Source organism: Periplaneta americana, chromosome 4 (assembly GCF_040183065.1).
Source record: "Periplaneta americana isolate PAMFEO1 chromosome 4, P.americana_PAMFEO1_priV1, whole genome shotgun sequence".
Classification (NCBI taxonomy): Eukaryota; Metazoa; Arthropoda; class Insecta; order Blattodea; family Blattidae; genus Periplaneta; species Periplaneta americana.
In genome coordinates, this window is record NC_091120.1 from 6,170,708 (window position 1) to 6,184,869 (window position 14,162).

A 14,162-nucleotide genomic window follows, 5' to 3' on the forward strand; every position below is an offset into this window, starting at 1 on the left:
CACTGCTTTTCAAATGTTTCTCATGTATCTCTACTTAGTAATGCCATAAAATAGGTCTTGCATAAACGGTATAATGCTTGGAGCTGGAAGAAGTTCTATTTTTTTCCAGCTCTGTTATCTCTATAACCTCTGAATTTCGGATATAGGTGTGTTAGGTTTAATCAACGTAGAATGTTCCAGAAATTCTAAACATTAAAGTTGTTACACCCTGTATAATTATGTAATATTGATTTTCTTTTATACAGTAACACCAATTGTTTGAGTATACTTTGTCCTCGTGGCAATCCTATAATGAGGAAAGTTTTTAATGAAAAAGTCATAACACTTTATTGTAAAATAGTTTTCATTTATTTATATTTCAAAATACTAATTTTACGGTTAACTCATTTTCGATTACACTTAGTATACTGATTGCTTGATTCTTCTCTACCAGCACCTCTTACTTCTCTTTCCTACCTCAAGCGGCAGTCAGCATCCACCCAGCAGCATCCACCCTCACATGATCTCGGCTATCGCGAGACATCCCGCGATCACTGTACGTTGACTCCCATAGCAATCTGTACACTGAAGCTTCCACCTTAATTTTTTTTTATTTTAGTGTTCGTTGATGCTAAATCCTTTATAACTCCATTGATTCTTTCTACAGGGACATCATTTTATTTTTACTTCAATTTTTATAGTACCTGAGTTTTTAATGTACTTCACTCCCACCCCTTCTACTAATGAAGTTCAACCGTCCTCCACACAGATCCAAGACCGCATATACAGTCATAGTAGCCTTACGGTCATAGTAAACAGTACGTTCCAAAAATATGTTCGCGTTTTCCAGTGACGAAAGAGCTTTCAATATTGCATCAGTTTCCATTTGCCTACGTCGCATCCCGGTTTCCCCACCTGCTTCTATTCGCCTCTCTGTAAATGCTAGTGGCTGGGCTGTCTTAGCTATTTTCGGGGATCATTAAATTTCTGTTAGAAATTGGACGTCTACGTAATATTATACCCATACAATTGTTTAAAATAACTTAAATAAAAGGGCCTCGTTAAGTAATTAGCTGTCACGTGATTTCCTCCCTTTCCACGACGCTGCGACGTAACCACTTGGACGGACAGTAGATAACATGTCTGAGTAATTTTATCTTTTCGGATCGGGCAGAAGTGAAGATTGAATTTACAGTACGTAAGATCTCTTTTATAGAGTAGGTACAGAATTATTTCAACATGATTTACTGATACGAAGTACGAACCTGGTAATTGGAATTAGATGCAATAGTCTATAGTGCGATAATATGTACATTAGAACTGAAGTCTGTATCGAAATTAACGGCCACCATTTTCAAAAATGTGTTTAAATATCCATATTATGATTATTTTTCAATTTAACTTCATTCTCTATATTGTACGCTAATGTGCTGTAGACAGTATAATATTCACTGCATAATGAATACGTCCACATGGCCAGCTCACTTCATGAATAAAAACACTCATTGTTAATACAGTACTGTATTTTGATTAAACAAAAACCTAATGAAAATTATCAAACTCTAAATTGCCATATTTCCTAGTTTACGTAAATGGATGAACTACTTTCCTTCCCTCCTATACCTAGTAAAGTGATTTGTTTGTATATTACACCAGTATCATCGAACTCCAGTCGTGGAAGGAGGTAGCAAACGGTGTTTCCGATTCTTAATCGTTGATCCAAAGGTATAGCCAGGTTAATATTAGAAATGTTAGTAAAAATAAAATGTTGTCCCTGTATATTTGTACGTCCAAATCTTGCCATTTTTGTTTAGTGCTTAGTAGCCTACTAACCGCTAATAAATTCGAGAGCAGAGATTACGGGAATAGAAAGCTTCTTGAAATGAAACAAATGAATGTAGCATAAAATACCTTCACATATTAGTGTTTGACACCATGGTTTTGATTATCAATATAGTACGATTCTCATTGGCCATTTGAGGATCAATAAGCTTGTTCATTGGCTAAGAGATGTTCGCGTGGAATTATCTAAGTAATTTGGTCTCATAAGCAAACTCTTAATGAGCTTTAGTGGCAACTTCTCCTCAAACAGAGCAGGTTGTTAGAATTGCAAAGCAGATAGACAAATACAAAACTCAGCTGTCCTTACTAAATGTGTGGTTGTGAACTTAAAACTTCAAGATAAGATTGTCGAAAAAGTTAAAAGCTACTGCTAATTCACCTGGCGAAACAAGAGTGTACCAGCTTATCCGCTTGCTATGTAACAGAATAGGACAGTAGTAGTCATTTTTATACATTTAGCCGTTCTACAGTCATCGCAGCATACCTACCAACCTCATTCATCCCGTACTCTCCTTGCTACTGCTCAGTGGCGGCTCGTATATAAAACAATGCACAATCACTGCTATCCTTAATGAAAACAGAACTAGTTTATTACAAACTATCTGGATCGAAAACTCAAACTTATGCAAACAAAAAATATACAAATGGCTTTTAGACAACCCGGAGGTTCATTGCCGCCCTCGCATAAGCCCGCTATTGGTCCCTATCCTGAGCAAGATTAATCCAGTCTCTATCATCATATCTCACCTCCCTCAAATCCATTTTAATATTATCTTCCCATCTACGTCGCGGCCTCCCCAAAGGTCTTTTTCCCTCCGGCCTCCCAACTAACACTCTATATGCATTTCTGGATTCGCCCATACGTGCTACATGCCCTGCCCATCTCAAACGTCGGAATTTAATGTTCCTCATTATGTCAGGTGAAGAATACAATGCGTGCAGTTCTGTCTTGTGTAACTTTCTCCATTCTCCTGTAACTTCATCCCTCTTAGCCCCAAATATTTTCCGAAGCACCCTCAATCTCTGTTCCTCTCTCAAAGTGAGAGTCCAAGTTTCACAGCCATACAGAACAACCGGTAATATAACTGTTTTATAAATTCTAACTTTCACATTTTTTGACAGACTAGATGACAAAAGCTTCTCAACCGAATAATAACAGGCATTTCCCATATTTATTCTGCGTTTAATTTCCTCCAGAGTGTCATTTATATTTTTGTTACTGTTGCTCCAAGATATTTGAATTTTTCCACCTCTTCGAAGGATAAATCTCCAATTTTTATAGTTCCATTTCGTACAATATTCTCGTCATGAGACATATAATATACTTAGTCTTTTCGGGATTTACTTCCAACCCTATCACTTTACTTGCTTCAAGTAGAATTTCCGCGTTTTCTCTAATCGTTTGTGGATTTTCTCCTAACATATTCACGTCATCCGCATAGATAAAAAGCTGATGTAACCCGTTCAATTCCAAACCCTTTGTGTTATCCTGAACTTTCCTAATGGCATATTCTAGAGCGAAGTTAAAAAGTAAAGGTGATAGTGCATCTCCCTGCTTTAGCCCGCAGTGAATTGGAAAAGCATCAGATAGAAACTGGCGTATACGGACTCTGCTGTAAGTTTCACTAAGACACACTTTAATTAATCGAACTAGTTTCTTGGGAATACCAAATTCAATAAGAATGCTATATAAAACTTCTCTCTTAACCGAGTCATAGGCATTTTTGAAATCTATGAATAACTGATGTACTGTACCCTTATACTCCCATTTTTCTCCAATATATGTCGAATACAAAAAATCTGATCAATAGTCGATCTATTACGCCTGAAACCACACTGATGATCCCCAATAATTTCATCTACATATGGAGTTAATATTCTTAAAAGGATGTTCGACAAAATTTTGTACGACGTCAACAAAAGGATGTGTTTTATTTGTGTAGAAAATTATTTCCAACAAGGGTCCGATGTTTAATTTTCATTTAACTCAAAACTAATTTTTATGAAATCTCTATTAACTCAAACACCGAATTGTGACACTTTTTACGTTAGATTTATTCTCAAACCATTTTGCAAAATGGGCTCAAGAATACTTCGACTGCAAAGGAAAATATTTGCGAATTGATATACAGTAAACTCCAAGTTTTTTAGGCAATGCATCGTGGTAATAGAAGCTATTAGTAAACCGACAAAACCGCCTCTTCACAGGCAAGTTGGTGAGCCCTTTTCTGAGAGCCAACCGCCACTAATAAATCTCTCTCCCTCGAGTGTATGTTTGCTGGGGGATTAAGAGTCAGTACCTAATTGCAACATAGCAATAGGAACACGTGATGAGGATACGTGGTCAGAATATTTCCACTGTCCAGACTATAACTCCTCAGTAAATTATCACTGATACAAGCTGAGACGTGCAGAAAGCAAATGTGTACCTAATCGAAGTTTACGCAGTCATGAAGGAGAATTCACGTTGGTGCAAAAACTACTTTATTACCTCCGCAACGACCAACAGAAACCAGTTGGAGGGCGTGCGTAGAATGAGGGACTTCGGGGAGGGGGAAAAAAAGGAGATACACAGACATCTTTGAAATGTAATTTTATTTACAAATTAGCTCTTTTGTTTCTTCTATTATAATATATTATATGATAGTAAAGAATAGAACAAAAAAAAAACAAATTAAATATCGTACTCAGAAAGATTTATTTTCTGTATTTTTGACACAGCCTAAATGACAATGTCGTGCCATTAGAGTAAAACTTAAAAAGCGATTTATTTATAGAAAGACGAAAAAATAAAATTACTTTCTCTAGATTATTAGAACATTCCGACCACAAACACAGTTCAAACACACCCACGCTTTAATAATGTACACTATTGTATCACCAGACAAAGGCCCGCCAACTCTCTTTTCTTTTTCTAAGGTACACATCTGAAGCTATAACTTGCTAGTTGCTAGCCTTTGTCGCTTCTATAAGACCATGTAAACAGAAATCTTTCAAGACCAGTCTCGCGAGAGCAGAATCTCTTCTAGGTCGCCTCCAAACAGAGAGCTTCAGAATGGAGATGCAGTAAAAATAGGCACCCTCTATATTGATGTCGAAATTACGACTAAAAAAATTAAAAAGCACTTTGAACTTGTAATTTTCAATCGTTCCAGCTTCGTTACAGCGTGGTTTTGCTGTCTATTGCAACGTTGCTGTCGTAAAACAAACCATTTTCTCTTTTTTGTCTAATTTTGGAGGGTTTCTGTTAAGGTGAATACACATGATATAGCTCTACGGATAAATTAAAATGTCCAGCTCTGATGTATGTTAAATTATTCTTGTACATATTTACTAATGAGGAAATAACAAATGTATGGCACAAATAAAACTATCTGACAAGACTTGATGCGTTCTGCTGCAGAGGGAACGGCGTCACCAGTTTGGGTGTGAACAGCGTTAACAGAAAAAATACGTCACGAGAAGCGGTATCACCGGCACTGTTGCGTCTCAAGTCTCCCTAGAATGACAGAACATGTCGAGTTTCCCCTGTCCCCGGCGCTGTTTCGCCAGTAGTTAGCTAGAGGGCGACACTGCCCTCTGGTCAGTCTCCGACCCCACGCCAGGGGCGCTAGGGTCGCCGGTCGGTGCGGGCGGGCTCTGGAGAGCGTTGCAGGCGCCCATGTTGGCGACATTGTTGGGAGTTTTCACTCCCGCGCAAGAAGAAGCCGGTGAAGACGTGGGAGACCGACTGGCAGTCCTCTCACTCGCCGCCACGTTCACAGTAAGGTTCGTCGCCACCGTCAGCACTTGCTGTCTCATCGAATCCGACTCGGAGAAGCAGCTCTCCGACACGGAGCCGTCGGCGGTGAACATGGAAGCGTTCGAGTGTTCTTCTCCGCTACTGGGCGACGCCAGGGGCGTCATGGGACCCACCGTGACGGATGCGGAGTCCACCCCGAGCGGGGGCTTCACTAAACTTAGTCCGTTGTTCACTTTCGTGACGGGCGTCAGCGGCGCCGGTACCTGCGGCACCGTTACGGGGGATGGCACTATCGACGCCTTCACAGGCGTGGCGGCCTGCGTCACAGGCGTAGTCTTCCCGCTGGCGGCGGACGCGTCCTTGCCATGGTGTTTGCCCTCCTGCTTCCCCGCCGACTGGTTCTTGTGTTCCGCCGCCTCTGCGTTGCTGATGTTGTCCTGCTTCTTCCACTTGGTGCGTCGGTTCTGGAACCAGATCTTCACCTGGAACAAGCAAGCAGACAGTTCCTTGTTAGTTGCCGGTATGAGCCATCTACAATACATACAGTTTACAGTATGAGGAATAGAGAGATTATTCAGGGCCTGAGGACACAAGGACTGGAAGTTGAGAGTTCGATTCTGTGACCAACTACATAATTATCATCACCATCACCAGAGCGCGGATGTTTAGGCATTTATAACGGTTAAAATAGGCAGGCAAAAAAGGCAATAAAATCGTTAAAAAGGTACAATAATCTTTGAAAAAAGCATACATTTTAAAAAGGCATAATACATTTTAGCAATGAATTTCAATTAATAGTTTGAAGTATGAGGAATAAAGAGATTATTCAGGGGTCTGAGGACACAAGGACTGGAAGTTGAGAGTTCCATTCTGTGACCAACTACATACTTATCATCATCATCAGTAGAGCGCGGATGTTTAGGCGTTTATAACAGCTAAAATAAGCAGGCAAAAAAGGCAATAAAAACGTTAAAAAAGGCACAATAATATTTGAAAAAAGCATAAATTTTAAAAAGGCATAATATATTTTAGCAATGAATATCAATTAACAGTTCACAGTATGAGGAATAGAGAGATTATTCAGGGGCCTGAGGACACAAGGACTGAAGTTGAGAGTTCGATTCTGTGACCAACTACATAATTACTATCATCATCACTAGGCCTGAGAAATATAAGCCGTTGTACTACCAGTGCTCTTCGTGCGCCTCTGACTTTGAGTATGTCTCAGTGTTGGGGTGAGTTACCGCAGTGTCTTTCGTTCGTTTGAACTCATGCTTATCATCACGATAAGTTAGTCCTCAGCATTTGGGAGGTTGAAAGCCACTCCTTTGACTTCGAAACACAACTATCCGCTATAGAAAAATTTAAAGACATAATTTTCTTCGTTAAAAAAAATTGCACTATTTTAAAGACATTTTATTTTCTGTCTGTACAAAATACACATAATATTATATTAATATAACATTGACAAGTATTGTAATTATTTGACTTATTTTAACTGTTGTATCAGTGAAGCGTGGTGAGTCAGTGAAGTTATGGTTTTACAGTGCAGTGAATAGTTCAGATCAGTGATAATTTATAGCGTCAATGAAATGTGTTCTATAGTGTCAGTGAAATGTGTTATAGAGTGTCAGTGAAATGTGTTATATACTGTCAGTGAAATGTGTTCTATAGTGTCAGTGAAATGTGTTATAGAGTGTCAGTGAAATGTGTTATATACTGTCAGTGAAATGTGTTCTATAGTGTCAGTGAAATGTGTTATAGAGTGTCAGTGAATGTGTTATATAGTGTCAGTGAAATGTGTCCTAAAGTGTCAGTGAAATGCGTCATAGTGCCACTACAGTGAGTGAGATGAGAGTAAAGTGAAAGACTATTGAAACTTATGTAGGGCCTATACATATGTAGGTTGTATTGTAAAATTAGGTATTTTATTTATGTTTTATTATTAATTGTAATTATTGTGTTAAATTGTATTGTGTATTGTATAATTGTATTGTGTATTGTAAATTTTATTGTGTATTGTTTATCATTTTATTGTGTATTGTTTATCATTTTTTTTGTGTATTGTTTATACTGTGTATACCACTACCACCGGGTGCTTGCCCATTTGCAGTGGAAATAAATACATACAATTATTTCACTATGTTAATATGATGGTTTTTGTTTTAGGCCTACACAATTTTTCATTTCATATATTGTTGCAGTGAATAACAAACCACATTTTCAAATTTTCAAAGGACAATGACTGCCTGTTGGTAGAAAACACAGCCTTAGGTACATCTAGAAAAACTTCGTTCCACTTCTGCAGAAACATGAGGACATATTTGAAATATTTTACACAAGCATTATCTATCTGAAAATCTGTATCATTATTATAAACTAGCCGTACCCGTGCGCTCCGCTGCACCCGTTAGAAATAAATATAAAGTAATTACATAATTAAAATAGGACGTTTGATCCAAGGAACATTCGTGTTTGATAGAAGGATAAATCGTTTAATATGTTACTTAATTTCAATTGTATTTAAAATATTAAAATGCGATCATTTTGATCCAGAGATCACTCATTTGGTGCAATGACAATTCCTTTAACATGTTTCTTAATTGTCATTACCAATTATTTTTGGAAAAGCGAAAATTAACAGAAAAATTTTGGCTACAGATTTATTATTATATTATATTATATTATATTATATTATATTATATTATATTATATTATATTATATTATATTATATTATATTATATTATATTATATTATATTATATTATGTAAAAAGTGTGCTGATAACGAATGTACTCGAATTAGAAAGTTTTTAATTTGTTGTGGGAGGTCTTGAATCTCAGGAGGAACAGCTTTTACAACAGCGCAACATAATCTGCTTGGCTCATTACCCATTTTTTTTTGCATGGCATTTATTGCATATGTATTTTATGTATTTTAACACGATTCAATTGAGCATAGTTAAAATTTGAATTATAAAATAATGGATTGCTAAGCTAACGTACTATTACTGCATACTAAATCAATACACTCTCGTATGTTCGTTAATTCTCTGAGATACAAATGAATATGTTCATAAACATTATTTTCAGAAATACAGGAAATGAATATACAGAATAACCTATCAAGTTTTCTGTGCGTAAGAAGCTATTTTAATCTTACCTGTCCTCAATTCACTCACAAGTTACTGTAATAACATTATAGCATTATGTCCATCCAGAGAAACTGCACTTTCCAATGATGAAATAATAATTAATTATACAAATCGGTTAATTTAGCTTCCGATATTACTTCATAAAACACAGAAACATTGTCTGTAGGCTATCTTTCATAGCTTTCGATTGTTGTGTCCAAGGCCCCTTATAGACGAAGTCATTTGTTTTTTATTTCAATACACCGCCTTAGATGACAGTTATTTTAATTTTAAAACTCATTTATCTCATTAAATATCAGTCCTATCAAAATTTTTCGAAGAATAAAACTTATCAGAAATCATTATTAAAGAAACTTTTGTTATGTAACATTTTTCACAAAAATCAATAATAACCGAGATATTTCGATTTATTTAATTCAGGCCCCCTTATAACCACCCTTTTAAATAATGTATTTTGAATGCCATATAGCCTAAAATCTAAGTTACAACGAACTTAATTTATATTCCAATTTTCATCGAAATCCGTTCAGCCATTATCGCGTGAAAAGGTAACAAACATACAGACAGACAGACAGACAGACATATAAACAAAAATTTCAAAAAAGCTATTTTCGGTTTCAGGGTGGTTAATTATATATGTTAGGACCAATTATTTTTGGAAAATCGAAAATTACCAGAAAAATTTCGGCTACAGATTTATTATTAGTATAAATATAAATTTCCTCATTTGAAATTGTCACAAATTTTACATAGAACTAAATATCCATAATATTTATCGAGTATTTTTTCTCATCTTGTTTGCTACATTTTTCCCTAGTTCGTGTTCCAACTATTCGGTTCGTCACAATATCAATGACTACATGCTATTTTATGTCTGTAGAAAATGCATCTAATAGCCTATGACATTGACAAGTTTCAGTCTTATTATTTCACTATGTTAATATGATGTATTACGTTTTTGTTTTACATAATTTTTCATTCCATATATTGTTGCAGTGAATAACAAACCACATTTTCAAAATTTCTAAGGAGAATGATTGCCTGTTTCGAGAAAACATAGCCTTACATCTAGAGAAACTTCGTTCCACTTCTGCAGAAAGAATGGGGGAATATTTGAAATATTTTAAACAAGCATTATTCATCTCAAAATCTATATATTATTACAAATTTCTTCATTTGAAATTAAGTCGCAAATTTCGTCCTCGGCATCTTGCTATTATTCTTCTTTACAGGACGTTGAATGTTGCCTGTTAGAATAGCAGTATTCGGTCGTAATGTAACCGATCAACTAAAGTTCACTGCTGAACGAAACACACCGAAATACACCAACCCAATTACGTACCGGTACCTAAAGTCAAAGGCGTATGAAGCGCAATGTAACGACATATAAATTTTAGTCCTAATCATCACCATCATCATCGTCGTCGTTATCATCTAGAATTTTGTTTAATAATAATAATAATAATAATAATAATAATAATAATAATAATAATAATAATAATAATAATAATAATAATAATCCGTGGCGCTGCAGCCCGTGAAGGGCCTAGACCGACCAGCCGGCTGCTGGCCTCACGCCCACATGCCGAAGCAGAGGTGGACGATCATCCAACCATAATGGAGGTATCGTGTGGTTTGCACGATGATCCCCCCAGCCGTAATAGCTGGTATTCGCAACCGGATTTCGCTACCTATCGTAGCTCCCCAAGTGCATCACGATTCTGGGTGGGCATCGGTCCCATACACTGGCCGAAATTTCATGAGAAAATTTCTTCCCCCATGAGGATCGAACCAGCGCGCATTCCGTAACGCGAGTCCTAGGCAGGATGCCTTAGACCGCGACGCCACGGCGCGGGACAGAATTTTGTTCACTGTATTTATTTATTTTCCTTAGAGCGACACTCGTTTAGTCCGACAATATAATTTAGACCCTTCGATGACGCTATAACAAAGTTCAACTGTAGGCCTATTTCAAAGTTCTACTCTTTCAGGGGAGAGCTAATGTTTTTCTGTATATATTATATTTTATGTTACAATTATTAGCAAAATAAATAAATAAATAAAATAAATATACGCAGGTTTTTGTTGACTATTACACTCTTACTACGTCATACTACTTTTGACCAATAAAACGGTACGAAAGGACGTATTACAACCAATCATGGCTGCTTATCGCACAATTTTATCGAGTCCCTAGCATTTGTTTAATTTTATCGCGTCCCTAGCATTTGTTTAATTTTATCGCGTCCCTAGCATTTGTTTCTTTGTTTGCCAACATTTGAAACTGCGCTGGTCTGGACGTCAAAAATATATATAAAATTACAAACCACTCCAGTCGATGCACAGCAGTTTCAAATATGACTCGCATTGGCATTCAAGAACAAGAATTAATAAAAATCTCTGATCATACCTATGCATCTTCTGAAATCCGATTTACAAATAAATGAAGAGCACCATTCGGAAATCCTGAATAAGTTGAATACACCATGTAGGCCTAAATCATCGAGTTCCACTTCTATTATGCACACGTCCAATATAACATCAATTGAACCACCAACCACATTCAAATTTGAAAATTGTACATTCAATAATTATTCCTTTTAAAATTATTCATTCGGAAATCCTGAATAAGTTGAATACACCATGTAGGCCTAAATCAACGAGTTCCACTTCTATTATGCACACGTCCAATATAACATCAATTGAACCACCAACCACATTCAAATTTGAAAATTGTACATTCAATAATTATTCCTTTTAAAATTATTCATTCGGAAATCCTGAATAAGTTGAATACACCATGTAGGCCTAAATCAACGAGTTCCACTTCTATTATGCACACGTCCAATATAACATCAATTGAACCACCAACCACATTCAAATTTGAAAATTGTACATTCAATAATTATTGCTTTTAAAATTATTCATGTTTATTTTTTATATCATCGTCGTTAATTAAAACTTTTGTAACACTTGTGTATATTAGTTAGGTTATGTTATAGCTTCTGCTATACGATATTATGGATAGTCACGTATCAGAGATTGTTTAATACTGAGATTTATTGAAAATCATCTGTCAAGTGACGTTGATTACTGGGATCCGGATGATTGAAGTAGAATGCAAATGTTTTAATAAAAACGAAACTGAATCAACAAAGCCTTCTTGACTAGTAACCGTCTACAGAGTTCAATGAAGATTCCATAGTTGGCCCAACTGCCATCTAGCGTAATGGTGCAATAATACATTTGAAGATAGGTTTATTTTCGTAAGTCAATTAATATTTTATTGTATTGGAGTACTTTGTTACTTATAATCTTTATATACTTTCTTCTAATCGTGTAATAGTCAATTAAACCCCACTCGAGTTTTGATATTCTCTAGATAAATCAAAACCTCTAGTGAGATTACTGTTGATAATAGGCTAAAGCTTATCATAAGATCCTGGTGGAACGGTGAAAGTGAAAAGAAGCCTTCAATCACTGTCTTTATCTGTTAGAACTTAGGCTATGTGAACTCGCTACTCTCTGAAATAATGTCATGTTTTATTTAACGACGCTCGCAACTGCAGAGGTTATATCAGCGTCGCCGGATGTGCCGGAATTTTGTCCCGCAGGAGTTCTTTTACATGCCAGTAAACCTATTGACATGACCCTGTCGCATTTAAGCACACTTAATTGCCATCGACCTGGCCCGGGATCGAACCCGCAACCTTGGGCATAGAACCAGGTCGACTCTCTTAAATATGGTGTCCAGAATTACAAGGTACAAATGAGAGATTAAAAAGACGAAAGTGCCACTGATTTCCCTACGTTATAATTTTCTTTTCATCTTAAACCAATTTAATATAATACTGTAAGTCCATATATCTAACTGGAGACATGAGGATCTTCTATTAATCTCTTTTCAGCGTATCTGTTCTCCTTCCCAACTGTGTGAAGTTATTCTTGTGTACTTAACGCATGTGCGTAGAACCGCCGCCGACATCACGGTGTACTTAAGCGACTCAAAGCTGTCCACAAAAGTTTAAACTCCTGCTCAAGCTTCGTGCCGTGTATATATCTGGACGTTCCAGTCTTTCCGGCGCGCTTATGGGTCGGATAATGTCTTCACTATGTTTTAATAGCGGTGCTACAACAGTGTCTGGAATGGTCCACTTGACTCGTCCAATATTGATCCTCCTTCACAGCAGCAAAGTGGATGAGAGAAGACACGCCGCCACAACAACTACACCGCTCGCTTTGCTTGTTAACAGACGTGGCAGGAATATGAATTCCCGCAATATAACCGTATATACGCCTATAATAAGGTCGAGAGGTGAGAATATATTTACCGCGTAGTGACTGCAACGGATATCTTGTTTCATACTCCTTTGATTTGATTACACTGGTCAACAAAATTAAACTTACATGTTATTATAATGTACCGAAGTACATATGATATTTCCATGCAGATATTCTGCGTCATCATACGATGAAAGGGTAATGGAACGGAGAAAAATTCTCTCCGGCGCCGGGATTTGAACCCGGGTTTTCAGCTCTACGTGCTGACGCTTTATCCACTAAACCACACCGGATTCCACCCCAGCGTCGGAAGAATCGTCTCAGTTTTAAGTTCCAACTCTTGGGTTCCCTCTAGTAGCCGCCCTCTGCACTACGTCATAGATATCTATGAACCTAGGACCGAAGTCCACACATGTGCTGAGGTGCACTCGTTATGAGTGACTATTTTGGCCGGGATCCGACGGAATAAGCGCCGTCTTAAATCAACACGTAGAGCTGAAAACCCGGGTTCAAATCCCGGCGCCGGAGAGAATTTTTCTCCGTTCCATTACTCTTTCATCGTAAAATTAAACTTATTTTGTGTTAAAAGATATAGAATGGGTGAGTCTTGAAGCATTTTTCGACCTGATCTGTTTTAAAAATCTTTATGCTCGACCATGCCGAAATGTAGTAATTATACACTTGGTAGCAGTCCTTTAATGCATGTCATTAAAGTACACCTACTCATTAAAGTACAGGTGTTCAGCCAATGACAAGTCAGCTTTGTACGTTATAAAACCGCAAGTATCGATTATTCTCGGATATGCAATCGAAAGAGAACTAGCGAAAAGTCACGGAGGCTGGAAATCCAATACTGTCGCAGAAGGTTATGTTCTGTTACTATAATAATTAGCGTTAATTGTAAATAATATTCAAATAAATCCAATTTGTCATCTCGTTTTTCAATGTCGAATTAAATAATCAAGGTTATATCAAGTTTAACGGAATTACATCAAGGTCAATGACATTATTGTTCCTCGGAAAAAATCAATACTTTCGCGTCTGCGCACATCTCACAATTCACGACCTAGAACAAGGTCACTTCCGATCTTGTCAGATACAAATAAAATGTATACATCTGAATAATTTCAAGTTATGGTCGAGCATAAAAAGTCGTATGAAACT

At 36.9% G+C, this 14,162-nt stretch overlaps 1 protein-coding gene across 1 annotated transcript in view; it reads right to left on the reverse strand.

Moving 5' to 3' along the window:
- Positions 1-4,399: 4,399 nt before the first annotated feature.
- Positions 4,400-14,162, reverse strand: part of LOC138698774 (uncharacterized) — a 29,288-nt gene continuing 19,525 nt past the window's right edge. The window contains exon 3 of the mRNA XM_069824997.1: positions 4,400-6,045. Coding sequence (XP_069681098.1) covers positions 5,377-6,045 — 669 coding nt within the window. The 3' untranslated portion in view covers positions 4,400-5,376. The remainder of the gene's footprint in view (positions 6,046-14,162) is intronic.